General features: G+C 48.1%; 1 protein-coding gene across 1 annotated transcript in view; it reads left to right on the top strand.

The window, feature by feature from the left end:
* Window positions 1-25,141, top strand: part of LOC119964245 (roquin-1-like) — a 215,959-nt gene that overhangs the window by 71,218 nt on the left and 119,600 nt on the right. Inside the window, exon 3 of the mRNA XM_038793525.1 lies at window positions 21,514-21,840. Within this exon, the coding sequence (XP_038649453.1) occupies window positions 21,610-21,840 (231 nt within the window). The 5' untranslated portion in view covers window positions 21,514-21,609. The remainder of the gene's footprint in view (window positions 1-21,513; window positions 21,841-25,141) is intronic.

The raw sequence follows: 25,141 nt of genomic DNA, 5'->3' as shown, positions 1-25,141 counted from the left end.
TGCCTCCTCGAATGACCAGGTATTCTGTCTGAGTGCTGCTCCTTGGCACCCTGGCACTAGGGCCTCAAGGGGTGGCCTTTGGTGAGCCCATAGCAGGTGTCGCTTAATTTGATGAGGTGCCTTGTCAGCAGTTGGAGGGGTGGGGTTTTGGGTGTTAATCTGAGATTGGGGCACCCTTTAAAAACAGCACCCTGATCTCTGAGGATCCAGCCTTGTTGGCTTCTTCAGGTTCCACGGTAGAAATCAATCCTGGGTGTATGGATTGCTCTCTGGATTGCATTGATCCACTGGGCGGGAATCGTACTTGGTTTCCTGCTGGAGACCATAGAGGGCTAAATCGCTGGCTTTGAAAGCAGGCCAGCAGCACGTAACAGCCTTCCCGAACAGGCGCCGGAATGTGGCAACTAGGGGCTTTTCACAGTAACTTCATTTGAAGCCTACTCGTGACAATAAGCGATTTTCCTTTCATTTCAATTGTTTTGGGAGAATTGCATTCCTTCTTATGAAAATTCCAAAGGCTCACCTGATTCCTGCCTAAGTCCTCGATAGATTTGGTTTTGGCTGGAGATAAGAACATAAGAACTAGGAGCAGGCGTAGGCCATCTGGCCCCTCGAGCCTGCTCCGCCATTCAATTAGATCATGGCTGATCTTTTGTGGACTCAGCTCCACTTTCCGGCCCGAACACCATAACCCTTAATCCCTTTATTCTTCAAAAAACTATCTATCTTTAACTTAAAAACATTTAATGAAGGAGCTTCAACTGCTTCACTGGGTAAGGAATTCCATAGATTCACAACCCTTTGGGTAAAGAAGTTCCTCCTAAACTCAGCCCTCAATCTACTTCCCCTTATTTTGAGGCTATGCCCCCTAGTTCTGCTGTCACCCGCCAGTGGAAACAACCTGCCCGCATCTATCCTATCTATTCCCTTCATAATTTTAAATGTTTCTATAAGATCCCCCCTCATCCTTCTAAATTCCAACGAGTACAGTCCCAGTCTACTCAACCTCTCCTCATAATCCAACCCCTTCAGCTCTGGGATTAACCTAGTGAATCTCCTCTGCACACCCTCCAGCGCCAGTACGTCCTTTCTCAAGTAAGGAGACCAAAACTGAACACAATACTCCAGGTGTGGCCGCACTAACACCTTATACAATTGCAACATAACCTCCCTAGTCTTAAACTCCATCCCTCTAGCAATGAAGGACAAAATTCCATTTGCCTTCTTAATCACCTGTTGCACTTGTAAACCAACCTTCTGTGACTCATGCCCTAGCACACCCAAGTCTCTCTGAACAGCGGCATGCTTTAATATTTTATCGTTTAAATAATAATCCCGTTTGCTGTTATTCCTACCAAAATAGATAACCTCACATTTGTCAACATTGTATTCCATCTGCCAGACCCGAGCCCATTCACTTAACCTATCCAAATCCCTCTGTAGACTTCCAGTATCCTGTGCACTTTTCGCTTTACCACTCATCTTAGTGTCATCTGCAAACTTGGACACATTGCCCTTGGTCCCCAACTCCAAATCATCAATGTAAATTGTGAACAATTGTGGGCCCAACACGGATCCCTGAGGGACACCACTAGCTACTGATTGCCAACCAGAGAAACACCCATTTATCCCAACTCTTTGCTTTCTATTAATTAACCAATCCTCTATCCATGCTACTACTTTACCCTTAATGCCATGCATCTTTATCTTATGCAGCAACCTTTTGTGTGGCACCTTGTCAAAGGCTTTCTGGAAATCCAGATATACCACATCCATCGGCTCCCCGTTATCTACTGCACTGGTAATGTCCTCAAAAAATTCCACTAAATTAGTTAGGCATGACCTGCCTTTTACGAACCCATGCTGCATCTGCCCAATGGGACAATTTCTATCCAGATGCCTCGCAATTTCTTCCTTGATGATAGATTCCAGCATCTTCCCTATTACCGAAGTTAAACTCACTGGCCTATAATTTCCTGCTTTCTGCCTACCTCCTTTTTTAAACAGTGGCGTCACGTTTGCTAATTTCCAATCCACCGGGACCACCCCAGAGTCTAGTGAATTTTGGTAAATTATCACTAGTGCATCTGCAATTTCCCTAGCCATCTCTTTTAGCACTCTGGGATGCATTCCATCAGGGCCAGGAGACTTGTCTACCTTTAGCCCCATTAGCTTGCCCATCACTCCCTCCTTAGTGATAACAATCCTCTCAAGGTCCTCACCTGTCATAGCCTCATTTCTATCAGTCGCTGGCATGTTATTTGTGTCTTCCACTGTGAAGACCGACCCAAAAAACCTGTTTAGTTCCTCAACCATTTCCTCATTTCCCATTATTAAAACTCCCTTCTCATCCTCTAAAGGACCAATATTTACCTTAGCCACTCATTTTTTGTCTTATATATTTGTAAAAACTTTTACTGTCTGTTTTTATATTCTGAGCAAGTTTACTCTCATACTCTATCTTACTCTTCTTTATAGCTTTTTTAGTAGCTTTCTGTTGCCCCCTAAAGATTTCCCAGTCCTCTAATCTCCCAGCAATCTTTGCCACTTTATATGCTTTTTCCTTCAATTTGATAATCTCCCTTATTTCCTTAGATATCCACGGTCGATTTTCCCTCTTTCTTCCGTCCTTCCTTTTTGTTGGTATAAACCTTTGCTGAGCACTGTGAAAAATCGCTTGGAAGGTTCTCCACTGTTCCTCAACTGTTCCACCATAAAGTCTTAGCTCCCAATCTACCTTAGCTAGTTCTTCTCTCATCCCCTTGAAATCTCCTTTGTTTAAACACAAAATACTAGTATTTGATTTTACTTTCTCACCCTCCATCTGTATTTTAAATTCCACCATATTGTGATCGCTCCTTCCAAGAGGATCCCTAACTATGAGATCATGAATCAATCCTGTCTCATTACACAGGACAAGATCTAGGACCGCTTGTTCCCTCGTAGGTTCCATTACATACTGTTCTAGGAAACTATCGCGGATACATTCTATAAACTCCTCCTCACGGTTGCCTTGACCGACCTGGTTAAACCAATCGACATGTGGATTAAAATCCCCCATGATAACTGCTGTACCATTTCTACATGCATCAGTTATTTCTTTGTTTATTGCCTGCCCCACCATCTCGTTACTATTTGGTGGCCGATAGACTACTCCTATCAGTGACTTTTTCGCCTTACTATTCCTGATTTCCACCCAAATGGATTCAACCTTATCCTCCATAGCACCGATGTCATCCCTTACTATTGCCCGGATGTCATCCTTAAATAACAGAGCAACACCACCTCCCTTACCATCCACTCTGTCCTTCCCAATAGTTTGATACCCTCGGATATTTAACTCCCAGTCGTGACCATCCTTTAACCATGTTTCAGTAATGGCCACTAAATCATAGTCATTTACGATGATTTGTGCCACCAACTCATTTACTTTATTCCGAATACTACGAGCATTCAGGTAAAGTACACTTATGTTGGTTTTTTTACCTCTGTTTTGAATCTTAACATCTCCAGTTTGTGTGTGATGTGTGCTGAATTTTTCAAAACATTTGTCTGGTTTGAGTTGTCATCTCCACTCCGCTATTAAACTAATGTAACCCTTTTAAGTACTTGTGACAATAATAAAGATGATTATTATTATACTCCTGCCCACAGAAGAATGTATTTGACCCTTTTCTCTTCACTGGTGATTTTTAGAAAGCTACTGAATGTCAGTGTGTACTTTTGTTTAAATTTATTTCTCAAATGTATCTACAGCATCATCACCCTCACAATTGATCATGGGCTGGAGCTGTGTGTTTACTGCTGCGAAGGCCATTTAATTTTCATATTATTTATTCAGTTTTTTTTTCCCTTTCCCTGACATTAATTCAGGTTGATTTTTAATCTAATTTGTCATTAAACCTGTTGAAAATGTTTGGGTTTTTACTCGGACACCCTGCTTCCACCGTGTTATGTCTTCTGGTTCCTATAAGTTCGACTCAAAATGCTGGAGGCACGTAATCTAGACTGAGAGTTTTGGGTGCGGTACTTAGAGGGTACTGCACCTGTCTGAGATGCCTTCTTTCAGGTGAAACATTAAACCGTTTAGAAGTGGATGAAAGGCTGCCATCTCCGGGCAAACCCCTCCACAGACCCCCTCAAGGTGAACTTTATCTTTTCCAGCTTGAGAAACTCTGCCAGGTCACTCTCACCCAAACCCCCAGTTTCGGGGACCCCCAAGTCCCTCCATTCTAATAATATCCGTCTCCGGGCTTCCAGGATGGCACAGGCCAAAACATTGGCCTTTCTCGCCCCATGGACTCCCGGATCTTCTGACACTCCAAAGATCGCCACTTCTGGACTCGGGACCACCTTCACCTTCAGAACCTTTAACATAACGTCGGCAAACCCCTGCCAGGATCCCCCAGCTTCGGTCAGGCCCAAACCATGTGGACATTATTTGTGGGCCCACCCGTGGACCCCACACACCTATCTTCCACCCGTTCAAAAAAACTTGCTCATCCTGGCCACCGTCATGTGCATCCCCTGGATCACCTTAAACTGAATAAGGCACGGCAAGGATGCATTCACCCTCCTCAGAGCCTCCTCCCACAGCCCAGCCTCCAACTCCCAAAGAAGAAAGAAAAGTACAGCACAGGAAAAGGCCCTTCGGCGCTCCAAGCCTGCGCTGGCCATGCTGCCTGCCTAAACTAAAATCATCTTCACTTCCGGGCTCTGTATCCCTCTATTCCCATCCTATTCATGTATTTGTCAAGATGTCCCTTAAACGTCACTATCGTCCCTGCTTCCACCACCTCTTCCAGCAGCGAGTTCCAGGCACCCACTACCCTCTGTGTAAAGAAAGCTTACCTCGTACATCTCCTCTAAACCTTGCCCCCTGCACCTTAAACCTTTGCCCCCTAGTAATTGACCCCTCTACCCTGGGAAAAAGTCTCGGTGACTATCCACTCTGTCGATACCCCTCATAATTTTGTAGATCTCTTATCAGGTCGCACCTCAACCTCAGTCATTCCAGTGAGAACAAACAGAGTTTATTCAACCTCTCCTCATAGCTAATGCCCTCCATGCCAGTGTTATGGGCCAGGGTTTAGAGAACCCCAAAGTGTATCATGGAGTTCACCTGACCCACAACTTTCAATAGATTGTGGTATGGGAAGCACACGGCCCACTCTACAGGTGTGGTACAGCAGAAATGGAAAAGTATTTTTTAAAGCAAAACAATGTTTATTCTATGAACTCAAGTTAACCTTTTTAAAACATACAGTGAACATCTTAGCAACCAGTAAATCAAATACAACCCCCAAAGAATACAACACTAAGTAATCCTTAAGCTGTCCTTATAGCACCCATAAGACTTGAACAAAACCTTTAAATAGAAGCACATCAGGTTAAAGTCACTACTGAGAGCAGTTATTAGTTTAAATCACCAAAGGATCGATTTACAGTTTTTAGATTACAGAGAGACTAATACCCCTTCTGGCTGTGACTGCAGCTATCCAGCTCTGAAAACGAAACTAAAACGCACCCTGCAGCAAAAAGCCTAAAACGAAAGTAAAAAACGAAAGTAAAAAGCTGACAGACAGCCCAGCTCCACCCACTCTCTGATATCACTGATAAACACCCATTTCTTAAAAGTACTCTCACATGACACCAGGCAACATCCTGGTAAATTTCTTCTGCACCCTCTCTAAAGCCTCCACATCCTTCTGATAGTGTTGCGACCAGAATTGAACACTATACTCCTAGTGTGACATTACACTCCCTACACAACTCTTCCTCCCACTTGAGCTTCACTAACCCTATCGGGGCTCCCTCCCAATCCATCAACTCCTTGTAAATTTCTGACGCATTACCCTCCCCTACCGCTGTTCTCAAAACCACCTTGTCCTGCCGTCCCACGGAACTTGTTTCCGGACACAATCCCTCACTTGCAAATAACGGAACCCATTCCCGGTGGGCAATTCAAAATCCTCCTCCAACCTCGGAAAGCTGCCCTCAACGAGTAGATCCCAAAACCGCTCAATCCTCCCCGGAACAAACCGGTGATTCCCACAGATCGGTGCCCAAACTGAGGCCCTCTCCAGCCTCGGATGCTGTCACCACTGTCCCCGCACCCTCAGGGTTTCCACCACCACCAGGCTTTTGGACCTGGCCGGCGAGAACAGCAAAGGCGCGTCAACAATGCCCTGCAAACCTCTGTCGTTACAAGAGGCTGCCTCCATCCGCTCCCACACCGACCCTATCCCCACTACCCACTTTCTCACCATGGCTATATTCGGCGCCCAATAGTAGTTCATTAAATTCGGAAGAGCTAACCCATCTCCCCCCGACCCCACTCCAGCAGCATCCTATTCACCCGTGGGGCTTTACCCGCCCAAACAAACAATAACAAATAAACAAACTCATTTTTATAAATGACCTGGAGGAGGGCGTAGAAGGATGGGTGAGTAAATTTGCAGATGACACTAAAGTCGGTGGAGTTTTGGACAGTGCGGAAGGATGTCACAAGTTACAGAGGGACATAGATAAGCTGCAGAGTTGGGCTGAGAGGTAGCAAATGGAGTTTAATGCAGAAAAGTGTGAGGTGATTCATTTTGGAAGTAATAACAGGAAGGCAGAGTACTGGGCTAATGGTAGGATTCTTGGTAGTGTGGATGAGCAGAGAGATCTCGTTGTCCATGTACATAGATCCCTGAAAGTTGCCACACAGGTTGAGAGGGTTGTTAAGAAGGTGTACAGTGTGTTAGCTTTTATTGGTAGAGGGATTGAGTTTCGGAGCCATGAGGTCATGTTGCAGCTGTACAAAACTCTGGTGCGGCCGCATTTGGAGTATTGCGTGCAATTCTGGTCGCTGCATTATAGGAAGGATGTGGAAGCATTGGAAAGGGTACAGAGGAGATTTACCAGGATGTTGCCTGGTATGGAGGGAAGATCTTATGGGGAAAGGCTGAGGGACTTGAGGCTGTTTTCGTTAGAGAGAAGAAGATTAAGAGGTGACTTAATTGAGGCATACAAGATGATCAGAGGATCAGATAGGGTGGACAGTAAGAGCCTTTTTCCTCGGATGGTGATGTGTAGCACGAGGGGACATAGCTTTAAATTGAGGGGAGATAGATATAGGACAGATGTCAGAGGTAGGTTCTTTGCTCAGAGAGTAGTAAGAGCGTGGAATGCCCTGCCTGCAACAGTAGTGGACTCGCCAACACTAAGGGCATTTAAACGATCATTGGATAAACATATGGATGATAAGGGAATAGTGTAGATGGGCTTTAGAGTGGTTTCACAGGTCGGCGCAACATCGAGGGCCGAAGGGCCTGTACTGCTCTGTTATGTTCTATGTTCTAAAATCAGCATATTCACCCTCCTGAAAAAAGCCTTAGGAATGAAGATCGGGAGATTCTGAAACACAAACAAGAACCTCGGGAGAACCATCATTTTCACCGACTGCACTCATCCACCAGCGACATCGGGAGCACGTCCCACCTCTTGAAATCCCCCTTCATCTATTTCACCAACCAAACCAGATTCAGCTTGTGCAGCTGCTCCCAACCCCGCGACACCTGAATACCCAGATACCCAAAGTTTCCCCCCCCCCCCAACCACTCGAAATGGAAACTCCTCCTGCCCCTTCGCTTGAATCGGGCAAACCTCGCTCTTCCCCATATTCAATTTATACTCCGAGAACTGGCCGAATTCCTCCAAATTGCTCAGAATCCCCTCAATACCTTCCAACGGGTTCGAAATACAAAACAGCAAGTTGTCCACGTACAGCAAAACCCTATGCTCTACCCCCCTCCCCGTACTATCCCTGCCAGTCCCTTTTCGCTCTCAGCGCCATTGCCAATGGCTCTATAGCCAAGGCAAACAACAATAGTGGGGAGAGTGGACATTCCTGCCTCATCCCCCGATGCAGCCTGAAATATTCCGAACTCACCCGGTTCGTTCGCACACTCGGCTGGCTCCTGGTAAAACAACCGGACCCAATCCACAAACCCCTGCCCAAACCCAAACCGCCTCAGCACCTCCCACAAATAGTCCTACTCTACCCAATCGAAGGCCAACTCCCTTCTCCGCATCCATGGCAACCACCACCTCCACACCACACTTCATCTCTCCCTCCGGAGGCATCATTATAACATTCAATAGCCGCCTGATGTTAGCCGCCCCTGAACAAACCCCGTCTGGTCCTCCCCTATCGCCCCCAACACATAATCCTCAATTCTGGAGGCCAGGATCTTGTCCAGTAACTTGGCGATCTCATTTAACAGTGAAATTGGCCTGTAGGATCCTCACTGCTCCGAATTCTTGTTCCTCTTTAAAATTAAGGAGATCAAGGCCTGCAGTTGCATTGGGGGGGGGGGAGTCCGCCTGCTCCCTTGCCTCATTAAATGCCCTTACCATCAGGGACCCCAGGACCACCAAAAACATTTTGTAAAATTCTACTGGAAACCTGCCTTTCAGCCCGCATCGCCCCCATATCCTCCACCAGCCCAATGGGGGCCCTTATTCGTAGACCGTTCCTTTAGCACTGCTTAACTGCCCCATCGCCTTACCCGTGGATGTTAGCCCAAACTCCATCTTAGTTTCTGCCACTCCCTCAGCAACCCCGCCTCCGGAGCTTCCGAATACCTCCTATCCCCCTGCAAAGACTCACCCACTAACCTCGGTATCTCTTATCTCTGTGTGTCCGCATTGAAATAAAGCCTTCAGTATCTCCCACAGCCTGGCAGCCGAAACCTCGCCCGTGTCATTCAGCTCCAGATATCCCCGAATGGCAGCCCTCACCCCGCTCTCAAACCTCCTCATCTGCCAACAGCCCCACATCTAAGCTCCACTGCGCGCTCTGCCACCCCTTGCATTCCATAAACCCCCTCAGTTCCCTCACCACCGCGATACTCTCCCCGACCTCGGACTCGACCAATCCAGCCGATCAGCCATATCCCCTCCTGGGCCAGCCCCCGTCCCCTACCCCCTCAGGCCCGCCCTCGGATGTCCACCATCATCGACCCTCGCCATACCACATAAAAATTTACGGCCATTGTAGGTCACCCAGAGGCGAGCCAGGTATAGCATCCAAAATTTCACTTTCCTACTTAAATTATTTCTACTTAATCTATTCCCTACTCACATTATTAAATCCAACTCTCCTCTTGGCCAGCTCCGCAGCCAGATCCTGGTACATACGGAGTTTTCTGCCCTCCCAGGTACATCGCTTCATCTGCCTGGCCCACCTCTGGACCCGTTCCTTGTCCAGAAACCGATGCAACGGGACCACCATCGCTCTCGGTGGCTCGTTACTCTGCGGCTTCCTCATCAGCGCCCTGTGCGCCTGGTCCACCTCCAAGGGTCGCTCAAAGGTCCCCCTCCCAGCAACTTCTAAAACATCCTGGCCACATACGAGCTCGCGTCCACTACCTCGCTGCCCTCCGACAGCCCCACAATTTTCAGGTTCTGTCTCCAGGAACGGTTCTCCAAATCCTCCTCCTCCTGTAGCCGCCTCTGAATATCCCGCATCACCCTATCTCGGCCACCATCGAAGTAAGCTGCTCCTCGTGCTCCCCCACTGTCTCCTCCACCTTCTGGATCACCTGGCCCTGAGACTCCAACCTCATCTCAACGAGGTCGATCCCCGCCTTAATCGGATCCACCGTTCTCGCCAAGTCCTCCAGCATCTCCTTCCTCTGCTGGGTGAACTTCTCGTTCAGGAAGCCCACCAGCTGCTCCATCGACCACTGAGATGTTAGGGCCAGTTCCTTACCCTCCGCCATCTGCCCCTGTGTTGCAGGTACACTTTCTCACTACAACAGGAGGGAGGGCTTCAGGTATTTGGATAATTGGAGTGCATTCTGGGGAAGGTGGGACCTGTACAAGCAGGACGGGTTGCATCTGAACCAGAGGGGCACCAATATCCTGGGGGGGAGGTTTTCTAGTACTCTTCGGGAGGGTTTAAACTAATTTGGCAGGGGAATGGGAACCGGATTTGTAGTCCAGCAACTAAGTAAGCCGATATTCAGGACGCCAAAGCGCATAGTGATGCAGTGGGGAAGGTAACACTGACAAAGGAGAGTACTTGCAGGCAAGGAGATGGGTTGAAGTGTGTATACTTTAATGCAAGAAGGAATAAGGTGGGTGAACTTAAGGCATGGATCGGTACTTGGGACTACGATGTGGTGGCCATCACGGAAACTTGGATAGAAGAGGGGCAGAAATGGTTGTTGGAGGTACCTGGTTATAGATGTTTCAACAAGATTAGGGAGGATGGTAAAAGAGGTGGGGGGGGGGGGGGGGGGCATTGTTAATTAGAGATAGTATAACAGCTGCAGAAAGGCAGTTTGAGGGGATCTGCCTACTGAGGTAATATGGGTTGAAGTCAGAAATAGGAAAGGAGCAGTCACCTTGTTGGGAGTTTTCTATAGGCCCCCCAATAGCAGCAGAGATGTGGAGGAACAGATTGGGAAACAGATTTTGGAAAGGTGCAGAAGTCACAGGTAGTGGTCATGGGTGACTTCAACTTCCCAAACATTGAGTGGAAACTCTTTAGATCAAGTAGTTTGGATGGGCTGATGTTTGTGCAGTGTGTCCAGGAAGCTTTTCCTTTTTTAAAAAAAATTTAAATTACCCAATTATTTTTTCCAATTAAGGGGCAATTTAGCGTGGCCAATCCACCTACTCTGCACATTTTTGGGTTGTGGGGGCGAAACCCACGCAGACAGAGGGAGAATGTGCAAACTCCACACAGACAGTGACCCAGAGCCGGGATCGAACCTGGGACCTCAGCGCCGTGAGGCGGTTGTGCTAACCACTAGGCCACCGTGCTGCCCTCCAGGAAGCTTTTCTAACACAGTATGTAGATTGTCCGACCAGAGGGGAGGCCATATTGAATTTGGTACTTGGTAATGAACCAGGGCAAGTGATAGATTTGTTCGTGGGGGAGCATGTTGGAGATAGTGACTACAATTCTGTGACTTTCACTTTAGTAACGGAGAAGAGGGATAGGTGCATGCAACAGGGCAAGGTTTACAATTGGGGGAAGGGTAAATACGATGCTGTCAGGCAAGAACTGAAGTGCATAAGTTGGGAACATAGGCTGTCAGGGAAGGACACAATTGAAATGTGGAACTTGTTCAAGGAACAGATACTATGTGTCCTTGATATGTATGTCCCTGTCAGGCAGGGAAGAGATGGTCGAGTGAGGGAACCATGGTTGACAAGCGAGGTTGAATGTCTTGTTAAGAGGAAGAAGGAGACTTATGTAAGGCTGAGGAAACAAGGTTCAGAAAGGCACTGGAAGGATACAAGATAGCCAGGAGGGAACTGAAGAAAGGGATTAGGAGAGCTAAGAGAGGGCATGAAAAATCTTTGGCAGGTAGGATCAAGGAAAACCCAAGGCCTTTTACACATATGTGAGAAATATGAGAATGACTAGAGCGAGGGTAGGTCCGATCAAGGACAGTAGCGGGAGATTGTGTATTGAGTCTGAAGAGATAGGAGAGGTCTTGAACAAGCATTTTTCTTCAGTATTTACAATTGAGAGGGGCCATATTGTTGGAGAGGACAGTGTGAAACAGACTGATAAGCTCGAGGAGATACTTGTCAGGAAGGAAGATGTGTTGCGCGTTTTGAAAAACGTGGATAGACAAGTCCCCCGGGCCTGATGGGATATATCCAAGGATTCTATGGGAAGCAAGAAATGATAAGGATAAGGATAACCCTGGGAATTACAGGCCAGTTAGTCTTACTTCGGTGGTAGGCAAAGTAATGGAAAGGGTACTGAGAGATAGGGTTTTTGAGCATCTGGAAAGACACTGCTTGATTAGGGATAGTCAGCACGGATTTGTGAGGGGTAGGTCTTGCCTTACAAGTCTTATTGACTTCTTTGAGGAGGTGACCAAGCATGTGGATGAAGGTAAAGCAGTGGATGTAGTGTACATGGATTTTAGTAAGGCATTTGATAAGGTTCCCCATTGTAGGCTTGTGCAGAAAGTAAGAAGGCATGGGATAGTGCGAAATTTGGCCAGCTGGATAACAAACTGGCTAATCGATAGAAGACAGAGAGTGGTGGTGGATGGCAAATATTCAGCCTGGAGCCCAGTTATCAGTGGCGTACCGCAGGGATCAGTTCTGGGTCCTCTGCTGTTTGTGATTTTCATTAACGACTTGGATGAGGGAGTTGAAGGGTGGGTCAGTAAATTTGCAGATGATACGAAGATTGGTGGAGTTGTGGATAGTGAGGAGGGCTGTTGTCAGCCTCAAAGAGACATAGATAGGATGCAGAGCTGGGCTGAGAAGTGGCAGATGGAGTTTAACCCTGACAAGTGTGAGGTTGTCCATTTTGGAAGGACAAATATGAATGCGGAATACAGGGTTAACGGTAGGGTTCTTGGCAATGTGGAGGAGCAGAGAGATCTTGGGGTCTATGTTCATAGATCTTTGAAAGTTGCCACTCAAGTGGATAGAGCTGTGAAGAAGGCCTATGGTGTGCTAGCATTCATTAGTAAATGGATTGAATTTAACAGCCGTGAGGTGATGATGCAGCTGTACAAAACCTTGGTCAGGCCACATTTGGAGTACTGTGTGCAGTTCTGGTCGAAGGATGTGGAAGCTTTGGAAAAGGTGCAAAGGAGATTTACCAGGATGTTGCCTGGAATGGAGAGTAGGTCATACGAGGAAAGTTTGAGGGTGCTAGGCCTTTTCTCATTAGAACGGAGAAGGATGAGGGGCGACTTGATAGAGGTTTATAAGATTCATGAGCAGCAGGGTAGCATGGTGGTTAGCATAAATGCTTCACAGCTCCAGGGTCCCAGGTTCGATTCCCGGCTGGGTCACTGTCTGTGTGGAGTCTGCACGTCCTCCCCCTGTGTGCGTGGGTTTCCTCCGGGTGCTCCGGTTTCCTCCCACAGTCCAAAGATGTGCGGGTTAGGTGGATTGGCCATGCTAAATTGCCCGTAGTGTCCTAATAAAAGTAATGTTAAGGGGGGGGGGGGGGGGGGGGGGGGGTTGTTGGGTTACGAGTATAGGGTGGATACGTGGGTTTGAGTAGGGTGATCATGGCTCGGCACAACATTGAGGGCCGAAGGGCCTGTTCTGTGCTGTACTGTTCTATGTTCTATGATCAGGGGAATAGATAGAGTAGACAGTCAGAGATTTTTTCCCCGGGTGGAACACACCATTACAAGCGGACATAAATTTAAGATAAATGGTGGAAGATATGGAGGGGATGTCAGAGGTAGGTTCTTTACCCAGAGAGTAGTGGGGGCATGGAATGCACTGCCTGTGGAAGTAGTTGAGTCGGAAACGTTAGGGACCTTCAAGCGGCTATTGGATAGGTACATGGATTAGGGTAGAATAATGGAGTGTGGATTAACTTCTTCTTAAGGGCAGCACGGTAGCATTGTGGCTAGCACAATTGCTTCACAGCTCCAGGGTCCCAAGTTCGATTTCGACTTGGGTCACTGTCTGTGTGGAGTCTGCACATACTCCCCGTGTGTGCGTGGGTTTCCTCCGGGTACTCTGGTTTCCTCCCACAGTCCAAAGATGTGCAGGTTGGGTGGATTGGCCATGAAAAATTGCCCTTCGTGTCCAAAATTCTATGATTAACCTAGGACAAAAGTTCGGCACAACATCGTGGGCTGAAGGGCCTGTTCTGTGCTGTATTTCTGTATCTCTAACAGCTCCTTTTGCTTAAATCCATTTCTGGCCCACGAATCCATCCACCGGTAAAATACAGTCTCCTTCCACCCCTCCTGCACCTTTTTCAATCTACAAGTCCGCCCGTTAGCTGGGGAAAAGGCCCAAAAACACCGCCACAAGCGGGAACTATCAAATGTGTGATCACTCACACATGGCCGCCACAGAAAGTCCTGGAAATTTTGCTACTTTTCCTACATTATGTCAATGCTGATAATTCAAAAATAATTAATCGGTTATGAAATGCTTTGATCGTGAAAGGCATTATGCAAATGCAAACATTCCTATTCTTTCCTTAATGGTTGCTGCCCTTTTGGGGTAGCTGTTTGTGTGCCCAATAGCAGGACCCTCCAGTGTGGGTTTTGGCTCACCCCACTCGTATCCAGGCTACTTTCTGACCCAACATGTAGAGGATTCCTCTTGTGACCCAGTTGCAATGCTCTCTGGTGCTGTTATCACTAACACAATGTCTTGACTGCTCAGGACAGCAAGGCTCAGTATGGCTGTGCTTGAGACAGACCTGAATGTGAAGGTCCTCAGAGCCCACTCCTCCCATATTTTTACTGCTTTAGGATCCGACTAGTTTGCACGTAAAGGATGATAAAATATTTATTTCCTCATTCTTCGAAAGGCAGTTGACCTTCAAGTGGAATGCTCCCTCCCAGCCAACTTCCCGGTCTGCCCTACCCTGATTAACAATTGTTTTGTTGTTAGTTTAATTGTACCAAATTTATCCTCGCCATTTTAACGATGTCTACTGATTTATTTATGTCTAGTCCTGCCTTCAGCTGGCAAGGAGCAGAACGCCTCCTTCTTAACGGGAGAGTTGGCGAGAAAAATTTCTTAAATTCTTTGTCCATCAGCATGCGGTCAAAGGATCTTTGTGGGGGGACAGGTCGGGTATTTGTTGATGTGTGCCATTCAAAAATAATCCATTGGCTGTGTGAACCCCCTAGACTACCTGACTGTCTGAGAACATGCTTATAAAAATGCTAGTTCTGACTTTTGTATAGGTGTCCACTGACCTATGTTACCATCACTTTGGAGCTCTGCAGTGGTGGGCAGTGTACCTGCTGCATATGAAGGACTCGCAACAGGGTGTTCGCAAAATGTGGAGAGTTTTTGAGAAAATGCATAGTTATGCTCATTCAGACAGGTCTTCCCACTTTTATTTTTGGTTTCTTTAACCGCCGCACCCAAAGGTGCTGACTCTCACTGAGATACAGTTCCATGAACCCCACTCCCCTCCTCCCCTAAAGGTGCTGACTCTCACTGGGGTACAGTTCCACAGACCCCACTCCCCTCCTCTCCTGAAGGTGCTGACTCTCACTGGGATACAGTTCCATGTAACCCACTGCCCTCCTCCCCTGAAGGTGCTGGCTCTCACTGGGAGACAGTTCCATGGACCCCACTGCCCCCCTCCCCTGAAGGTGCTGACTGTCACTAGGATACAGTTCCACAGACCCCACTCCCCTCCTCTCCTGAAGGTGCTGACTCTCACTGGGATACAGTTCCACAGACCCCACTCCCCTCCTCTCCTGAAGGTGCTGACTCTCACTGGGATACAGTTCCACAGACCCCACTGCCCCCCTCCCCTGAAGGTGCTGACTCTCACTGGGATACAGTTCCACAGACCCCACTGCCCCCCTCCCCTGAAGGTGCTGACTCTCACTGGGATACAGTTCCATGGACCCCACTCCCCTCCTCTCCTGAAGGTGCTGACTCTCACTGGGATACAGTTCCACAGACCCCACTCCCCTCCTCTCCTGAAGGTGCTGACTCTCACTGGGATACAGTTCCACAGACCCCACTCCCCTCCTCTCCTGAAGGTGCTGACTCTCACTGGGATACAGTTCCACAGACCCCACTCCCCTCCTCTCCTGAAGGTGCTGACTCTCACTGGGGTACAGTTTCACAGACCCCACTCTCCTCCTCTCCTGAAGGTGCTGACTCTCACTGGGGTACAGTTCCATGGACCCCACTCCCCTCCTCTCCTGAAGGTGCTGACTCTCACTGGGATACAGTTCCACAGACCCTACTGCCCTCCCCTCCTGAAGGTGCTGGCTTTCACTGGGAGACAGTTCCATGAACCCCACTCCCCTCCTCTCCTGAAGGTGCTGACTCTCACTGGGAGACAGTTCCATGGACCCCACTGCCCTCCTCCCCTGAAGGTGCTGACTCACTGGGAGACAGTTCCATGGACCCCACTCCCCTCCTCCCCTGAAGGTGCTGACTCTCACTGGGGTACAGTTCCATGGACCCCACTCCCCTCCTCTCCTGAAGGTGCTGACTCTCACTGGGATACAGTTCCATGGACCCCACTCCCCCCTCCCCTGAAGGTGCTGACTCTCACTGGGAGACAGTTCCATGGACCCCACTCCCCTCCTCCCCTGAAGGTGCTGACTCTCACTGGGGTACAGTTCCATGGACCCCACTCCCCTCCTCTCCTGAAGGTGCTGACTCTCACTGGGATCCAGTTCCATGGACCCCACTCTCTTCCCCCCCCCCCCCCTCCCCTGAAGGAGCTGACTCTCACTGGGATACAGTTCCATGGACCCCAGTCTCCCCCCTCCCCTGACGGTGCTGACTCTCACTGGGATACAGTTCCATGAACCCCATTCCCCCCCTCCCCTGAAGGTGCTGACTCTCACTGGGATACAGTTCCATGAACCCCACTCCCCTCCTCCCCTGAAGGTGCTGACTCTTTGGGGTGCACTTCCATGGACCCCACACCCCTCTGGCTCTGGACAGAGTGGCACCCTGGCACATACGATGGCACTTTGGCACTGCAAGGGTGCCAGGCTTGCAGTATCAAGGTGCCCAGTTACCAGTTTGCCCACACCAGGGATCGGGCTCGGGGTTGCCTTGCCCTTATGACATGGGGTGAGGGAGGCTTGAAGACCCCTAATTGATCATTTTCCTGACACAGTTGGATATGCACGAGAGACAATGCGATTGGAAAATCTGTTTCTCTTCACAAATGCAGCCAGACTTGCTGAGTATTTCCAGCATTTTTTATTGTTATCCCATAAATAGGAGATAGTTACTAATCAGTCAATTCAGGAGAAAGGTCTTTGCTTTGAATGTGGAGCGTGCTACCAAATGGAATGTTTGAGGTGAATAGCGAAATGCATTCGAAAATAAAAGTGGGGAATTTCTACTGCAGCTGGACAAGGCCTTGATGAGACCACATCTGGAATACTGTGTATAGTCTCAGTCTCCTGTTTGAAAAAAGGCACAGCTGCTTTCGAAGCAGTTCAGAGAAGATTCACCCGACTCATTCCTGAGGCTTATCCTGTGCAGAAAGGTTGAACAGGTTGGGCCAGTACCCACTGGAATTTAGAATAAAGAGAGGTGACCTTAGTGAAACACATAAGAACATAAGAACTAGGAGCAGGAGTAGGCCATCTGGCCCCTCGAGCCTGCTCCGCCATTCAATTAGATCATGGCTGATCTTTTGTGGACTCAGCTCCACTTTCCGGCCCGAACACCATAACCCTTAATCCCTTTATTCTTCAAAAAACTATCTATCTTTACCTTAAAAACATGTAATGAAGGAGCCTCAACTGCTTCACTGGGCAAGGAATTCCATAGATTCACAACCCTTTGGGTGAAGAAGTTCCTCCTAAACTCAGTCCTAAATCTACTTCCCCTTATTTTGAGGCTATGCCCCCTAGTTCTGCTGTCACCCGCCAGTGGAAACAACCTGCCCGCATCTATCCTATCTCTTCCCTTCATAATTTAAATGTTTCTATAAGATCCCCCCTCATCCTTCTAAATTCCAACAAGTACAGTCCCAGTCTACTCAACCTCTCCTCATAATCCAACCCCTTCAACTCTGGGATTAACCTAGTGAATCTCCTCTGCACACCCTCCAGCGCCAGTACGTCCTTTCTCAAGTAAGGAGACCAAAACTGAACACAATACTCCAGGTGTGGCCGCACTAAGGGCTGGAATTCCCCATCCGATCACACTGGCGGATTCTCCAGTCCATGAATGGAGGTTTGGCCGAGTGCCAGATGGCAGGGCGAACCTGGATTGAACAATCCCGGCCAAGGTCTTGAGGGAACGTGATACCCGGAAGATGTTTCTTCTTGTGGGAGAACTAAAACTGGAAAACATAGTTTAAAAATAAGAGGTCTGTCTACCTTTTTAAGAGGAGAATTTGTTTGTCTCTTCCACAAAAAGTAGTTGGATCTTTAGATTTATTCAAGGCTGAGTTAGATAGATTTTTGATAGCCAAAGGAGTCAGGGACAGACTGAAAGATGGAGGAGATCAGAGCCCAGCCAGACCAGTCATGATCCTATAGAATGGCGGAGCAGTTCGAAGAGCCAAAGTGTCCGCTCCTACTCCCGAGTCCTATGTTCCTATTTAAGGGGGAGCTAGATGAACAGATAAGGGAGAAATGAATCGTAGTAGAATGAGAGGAAGTTGGTGTACAGCATGGACCAGTTGCACACATTGGCCTCTTTCTGTATCAAACATGTTATCCAACTTTTGAGGAGTGACCTCTGCTGCAATGAGGTGACACTTTATTTTTTCTTGTACCAGTTCCCTTAGGGCTAAATTAAGAACAGTTCTCGACTGCGCTGCCCATTTTTTCTTTGTCTCTGATTCTCGGCTCTGGACTTGGTGTTAAGCCTGACATTCTAGTCCAGTACTGAGATAGTACCACACTGTCTTGACATATTATCTTTCAGTTATGATGTTAAATCAAGGTCTGCTCCCTCAGCTGATGTAAGAGATCCCACAGCACTATTGTGAAAGAGAGCGGGGGGCTTCTCCCCAGTCTCGTGGTCAACGTCCAGCCCTCAGCCAACATTATAAAACAGACGATCCACTCATTCTCTCTTTGCTGTCTGTCGGATCTTGTTTTGCACAAATTGGCAACCACATTTCCTACGTTACAACAGTGACTACAAAGCAATTAATTAGCTCTAAAATGCTTTGGCACATCCCGAGATTGTGAAAGGCACTGCATATATGCTTTTATTTAGAAAATGTTCTTTTTATTTATGCTAACCAGCAGAGTGAGACAGCGACTTTATGTAAAATGCCTCCATTAACTAGTTCCCAGACTGGCAACTTGACATTTTCAAAATCTATGGCTTTCGCTGCCAGACACATGTCAGTCATTAGTTTGGAACTGAACACTCCCTTCAGTGATGCATGATTGAAAATGAAAAATGAAAATCGCTTATTGTCACAAGTAGGCTTCAATGAAGTTACTGTGAAAAGCCCCTAGTCACCACATTCCGGCATCTGTTCGGGAGGCTGGTACGGGAATTGAACCGTGCTGCTGGCCTGCCTTGGTTTACTTTTTAAAGCCAGCGATTTAGCCCAGTGTGCTAAACCAGCCCATCTTGGGTGGTGTGTCCTGTTGGACTGTCAAGTGCTTCCACTATTCGGTTATATTTCCGTGCCATTGGGTTGGGGGGGGGGGGGGGGGGGGGGGGGGGGGTTGTGGGGTGGGGGTTGTGGTGGAGGAGATCATCAGGTGTATGGGGAAACAGATGATGAACTACAGCTTTTGTGCTGTGTCTGACCCACAGGCCACTGAGAGCTGGAATCGCGCATCGGAGAATCTGGGTTCAGATGTGACAGTATGGGCCTCAGTGCAGGAAATGCATGTTTTCAAATTAAGTGCATAGGTTTTTGTCTTCCTACAGTTCCTTGGGCTCTCCTTTTGTTCCGTAAAGTCTGATGCCATAGGGCATGTGCAAAACTGACCACTGAGTTGGAGAGAAGCCTCAGTTCTTTCCTGTGATGTGGCATCTCTGACAAAGCCAGCATTTATTGCCCATCCCTTATTGCCCATGAAATGAACAGTTCAGAGGGTTGTTAAAGCTAGCCACGTTGCTGTGGGTCTGGAGTAGGCCAGACCAGGTTAGGACAGCAGATTCCTTTCCCTGAAGGACATCAGTGAACCGGACAGGTTTTTACGGCAATCAAGAATGGTCTCATGGTCACTATTACTGAGACGAGCTTTTAATTCCAGATTTATTCATTGAATTTAAATTCCACCAGCTGCCATGGTGGGATTTGAACCTGTGACCAGAGCATTCGCCTGGGCCAGTGACGTCACCACACTGCAGGGTCATGCTGAGTTTGGGCTGAGTGATCACTGAAAATACACAGTACACAGAAAGGGTTCCTGTCTCGGGTATATCTTTTCTGAGGCAGTATTCGCCTTTTATAGACAGACCTTTTAACATCATATGTGAGTGGAACTTGCTCCCACATGGGGCGGTTGAGACAAACGGTTTATGATGGAGAAAGAAAAAGATGCATATGCTTTAGGGGTGATGAAGAGGGCTGGAAGTAGGCTTGAGTGGAGCATGGAACTATTGGGCTAAATGTCCGAAGTAATTCCTGCAGGTGTCAGTATCGTTCTGCTGTTATTTGGATTTAAAGGTCTGTGGCCGGAATTCTCTGGCTGTTGGGATTCTCTTTTCCCAACAGCACGGGGTGGCTTCAGTGGGAAATCTTTCTGACGAGAAACACACAGCTGGGGGATCAGAGAATCCCATCCTGTATGTTGTAAGAGGGAAAGGCCAAGAACACGTGCTTCGTAGCTGTAACATCTTGCACAGGAATACGTTCGAGCTGGACTTCACCACAGTAGGAGGGGAACGATTGTATTGGATCCATTTAGAGTATTGGGAGGAACCGAAACGGAAATGATAAGAGCACAAACGGCAGTAGTGTAAAGAAAATAAAGTGGCAAGATGGGGTGCAATGGAAAGAGAGAAAATGGAGATAACAATGTGAGAGAGATTGTCTATCAACCGACTAGTGCCGCACTCTGGAATATTAGGAGAGCCTCACAAGGTACAGGGGGTAGTGTCCTTCACTGTTTAGGGAAAACCCATGCTCTGTCTGTTCTCCAAATCATTCTTTCCCGGGCACTTAAAACATAACTTCCATAACCTTCTCTTCCATGTCCATGTCCATAGATCCCTGAAAGTTACCACCCAGGTTGAGAGGGTTGTTAAGAAGGCATACTGTGTGTTAGCTTTTATTGGTAAAGGAATTGAGTTTCGGAGCCATGAGGTCATGTTGCAGTTGTACAAAACTCTGGTGCGGCCGCATTTGGAGTATTGCGTGCAGTTCTGGTCACTGCATTATAGGAAGCATGTGGAAGCATTGGAAAGGACGCAAAGGAGATTTACCAGAATGTTGCCTGGTATGGAGAGAAGAACTTATGAGGAAAGGCTGAGGGACTTGAGGCTGTTTTCGTTAGAGAGAAGAAGGTTAAGAGGTGACTTAATTGAGGCATACAAGATGATCAGAGGATTAGATAGGGTGGACATTGAGAGCCTTTTTCCTCGGATGGTGATGTCCAGCACGAGGGGACATAGCTTTAAATTGAGGGGAGATAGATATAGGACAGATGTCAGAGGTAGGTTCTTTGCTCAGAGAGTAGTAAGAGCGTGGAATGCCCTGCCTGCAACAGTAGTGGACTCGCCAACACTAAACGCATTCAAATGGTCATTGGATAGACATATGGACGATAAGGGAATAGGGCTTTAGAGGGGTTTCGCAGTCGGTGCAACAACGAGGGCTGAAGGGCCTGTACTGCGCTGTTATGTTCTATGTTCTATCCTCCTGAATCCTATAGGCTTTTAACAGCCAAGCTTTCTATTGCCTAATCACTTATTGAGAGATAGCCTTGTTGCCTCTCAAACACTGCTGCTTAGTAAACTAATCGTTTAATGACTGAATTATAAGTTAATCAAGCTCTGTTGTGTCACATATATTAAACATACACAGATTCACATGAAAACTGAGAGCCACTTTGACATGTTTGTCTTTGATTGCAGATGGTGTATTATACGATGAGCTTTGAGACTATGTCGACAAGACCCTATTACTGACAGCCTGATTCCACTGGAATCGTCCCATTTATCACCGCCACAATGCCTGTACAGGCTCCACAATGGACGGACTTCCTCTCCTGTCCAATCTGCTGCCAGACCTTCGATGAGAACATTCGCAAGCCCATCAGCTTAGGCTGTGGACACACAGTCTGCAAGATGTGTCTCAACAAGCTCCATCGCAAGGCCTGCCCTTTCGACCAAACCACTATCAACACCGATATAGACATGTTACCTGTGAACTCTGCACTGTTACAGCTGGTGGGAGCCCAGGTAAGAATTCCATTCACTCCTTTTTTTCAAATGCAATTCCTGTCTTTAGTAGACATTTCCCATCTTGTAGATAGGGTTACTGACTCTAATTTCCGCAGCCCCATGCTGGGGAGGGTTTAAACTAATGTGGCAGGGGATGGGAACCAATGCAGGAAGTCGCAGGGTAGTAAAGAGAAGATAGAAACAAAACTCAGTAAGGAGAAAAGTATAAGGTGGAGAAACAGATTGAACGGCGTTTATTTCAATGCAAGACGCCTAACCGGCAAGGCAGATGAGCTCAGGGCATTGATAGGTACATAGCCCTGGGATATTATAGCTATTACGGAAAATTGGCTGAAGGAGGGCAGGATTGGCAGCTCAATGTTCCGGGGTACAGATGCTATAGGAAAGATGGAACAGGAGGTAAGAGAGGAGGGGGAGTTGCGTTTTTGATTAGGGAGAATATCACAGCAGTACAGAGAGGATATACCTGAGGGTTCGCCCACTGAGTCTATATGGGTAGAACTGAAAAATAAGACGGGTGAGATCGCTTTGATAGGACTGTACTAGAGGCCCCCAAATAGTCAGCGGGATATTGAAGAGCAAATATGTAAAGAGATTACAGATGGCTGCCAAAAAAATAGGGTGGCAATTGTTGGGGACTTTAACTTTCCCACCATTTAACTGGGACAGCCATAGCACTAAGGGTTTGGATGGAGGGAAATTTGTCGGCATCCATCCAGTACGGTCGCTGGCGAAGGGAGATCCCCGAGTACAGGGGCCTACCCACGTGGTGGATGCACAGTTGGCGGCAGTGTTGGGTGCCCCCCCGGACAAAGGGAAACCCCAGAGTGCAGGGGCATAGCAACATGGGCACACAGTTGGTGGCTATGTTGGGTGCCCCCTGGACAAAGGGAAATCCCGGAGTGCAAGGACCGACCGCATGGGGAAAGTAGTGACAGTGGCCATCTTGGATGGCCCCCTAACAAAGGGAAACCTCGGAGTGCAGGGGTGGCCACCAGGTAAGTATGGTTAATCCCACAGGAGTGGGGGGACAAAATACCCCCCACCACGATAGTCACCTGGAATGTCAGGGGACTTAACAGCCCATGGGCCGCACGGTAGCAGAGTGGTTGGCGCGGTTGCTTCACAGATCCAGCGTCCTGGGTTCGGTTCCTGGCTTGGGTCACTGTCTGTGCGGAGTCTGCACGTTCTCCCCGTGTGTGCGTGGTTTTCCTCTGGGTGCTCCAGTTTACTCCCACAGTCCAAAGATGTGCGGGTTAGGTGGATTGGCCATGCTAAATTGCCCTTGGGTTAGGTGGGGTTACTGGTTTAGCGGGATAGGGTGGAGGTGAGGGCTTAAGTGGGGTGCTCTTTCCAAGAGCAGGTGCAGACCCGATGGGCTGAATGGCCTCCTTCTGCACTGTAAATTCTATGATCTATGGTCTATTCAGGAAGAATTCCTCATTCAGTAGGTGGATGGCCTGACCAGAGAGGGGGCAAAACTTGACCTCCTCTTGGGGAATAAGGAAGAGCAGGTGACGGAAGTGTTAGTGAGGGATCACTTTGGGACCAGTGACCATAATTTCATTAGTTTTAAGATAGCGATGGAGAATGATAGTTCTGGCCAATTTTGAGGGTATTCAGTGGGAACTTTCAAAAGTTGATTGAGGGTGCCTATTTGCAGGCAAAGGGACAGCTGGTAAGTGGAAATCTTTCAAAAGGTATTAACTAGGGTTCACGGTGAGCACATTCCTTTTAGAGTGAAGGTTAAGGCTCGTAGAAGGACGGAACCCTGGATGACTCGGGATATTGAGGTCATGGTTAAAAGGTAGAACATAGAAAATACAGCACAGAACAGGCCCTCCGGCCCACGATGTTGTGCTGAACCTTTGTCGTAGATTAATCAAAAAGAAGGAGGAGGCATATGACATGCATAGGCAGCTGGGATCAAGTGGATCCCTTGAAGCGTATAGGGCTTGTCGGACTAGAGTTAGGAGAGAAATCAGGAGGGCAAAAAGGGGACATCAGATTGTCTTGGCAGACAAGGCAAAGGAAAATCCAAAGAGCTATTATGGATGCATAAAGGGTAAAAGGGTGACTAGGGAGAGGGTAGGATAAACAAGGTCATCTACGTGCAGAGCCACAAGGGATGGGAGAGGTCCCTAATGAATATTTCTCGTCAGTATTTACTGTTGAGAAAGGCACGAATGTTAGGGAAATTGTGGAAATAAAAAGGGATGTCTTGAGGAGTGTACATATCACAGAGAAGGAGATGCTGGAGATATTAAAGCGCATCAAGATAGATAAATCCCTGGGACTTGATTAAATATACCCTAGGACGCTGTGGGAGGCTATGGAGGAAATTGCCGGCCCACTAGCTGAGATATTTAAATCATTGACAGCGACAGGAGAGGTGCCTGAAGATTGGAGGGTAGCAAATGCTGTGCGCCCGACTTTATCGTCAAACCTGCCGACAAAGGGGGTGCTGTTGTCATCCGGCGTATCAAAATAGTGGTGCCGGTCCTGATATGTAACCCACAGCCTCGCCGGTTGTAACAGCCGGAAGTTCACCCCTTTGCTGTGGAGGACCGTCTTGGCCCGGTTGAATCCCGCACGCCTCTTGGGCAGCTCTGAACCCCAGTCCTGGTAAATACGGATCTCACAGTTCTTCCACCTGCTACTTCGCTCCTTCTTCGCCCATAGCAGGACACACTCCTTATCGGTGAAGCGGTGGAATCTTACCACCATAGCCCTCGGCGGCTCGTTCGCCCTAGGTCTCCTTGCCAGGTCTCTGTGCGCCCCATCCAGTTTCAGGGGCCGCGGGAAAGCCCCCGCGCCCATCAGCGTTCCCAACATCGTGGTCACATACGCACCAGCATCCGACCCCTCCACGCCTTCATGGAGACCCAGAATCCGCAGGTTCTGCCTCCTTGACCTGTTTTCAATGTCTTCCAGCCTCTCCTGCCATCTTTTGTGAAATTAAATGAAAATCGCTTATTGTCGCAAGTAGGCTTCAAATAAAGTTACTGTGAAAAGCCCATAGTCGCCACATTCCGGCGCCCGTTCAGGGAGGCTGGTACAGGAAGTAAATCGATATGAGGAATTGTTCAGAGCCTCGTACGCCTCCACTCTAACCGCCAGGCCCAAAATCTCACCCTCGAGAGGCCTTCTGCTGCACCTCCTTGATCGCCGTCCCCTGCATCTTCTGGGTCTCCATCAACCTTTCAATAGAAGCCTTCAAGGGGCCAACATCTCCGCCTTTAACTCGGCGAAGCAGCTTCTGAGAAACTCCTGCTGCTCCCGTGAGCACTGGGCCCCA

Source organism: Scyliorhinus canicula, chromosome 4, assembly GCF_902713615.1.
Source record: "Scyliorhinus canicula chromosome 4, sScyCan1.1, whole genome shotgun sequence".
NCBI classification, from domain to species: Eukaryota; Metazoa; Chordata; class Chondrichthyes; order Carcharhiniformes; family Scyliorhinidae; genus Scyliorhinus; species Scyliorhinus canicula.
This window is presented reverse-complemented; position numbering and strand designations above follow the sequence as displayed.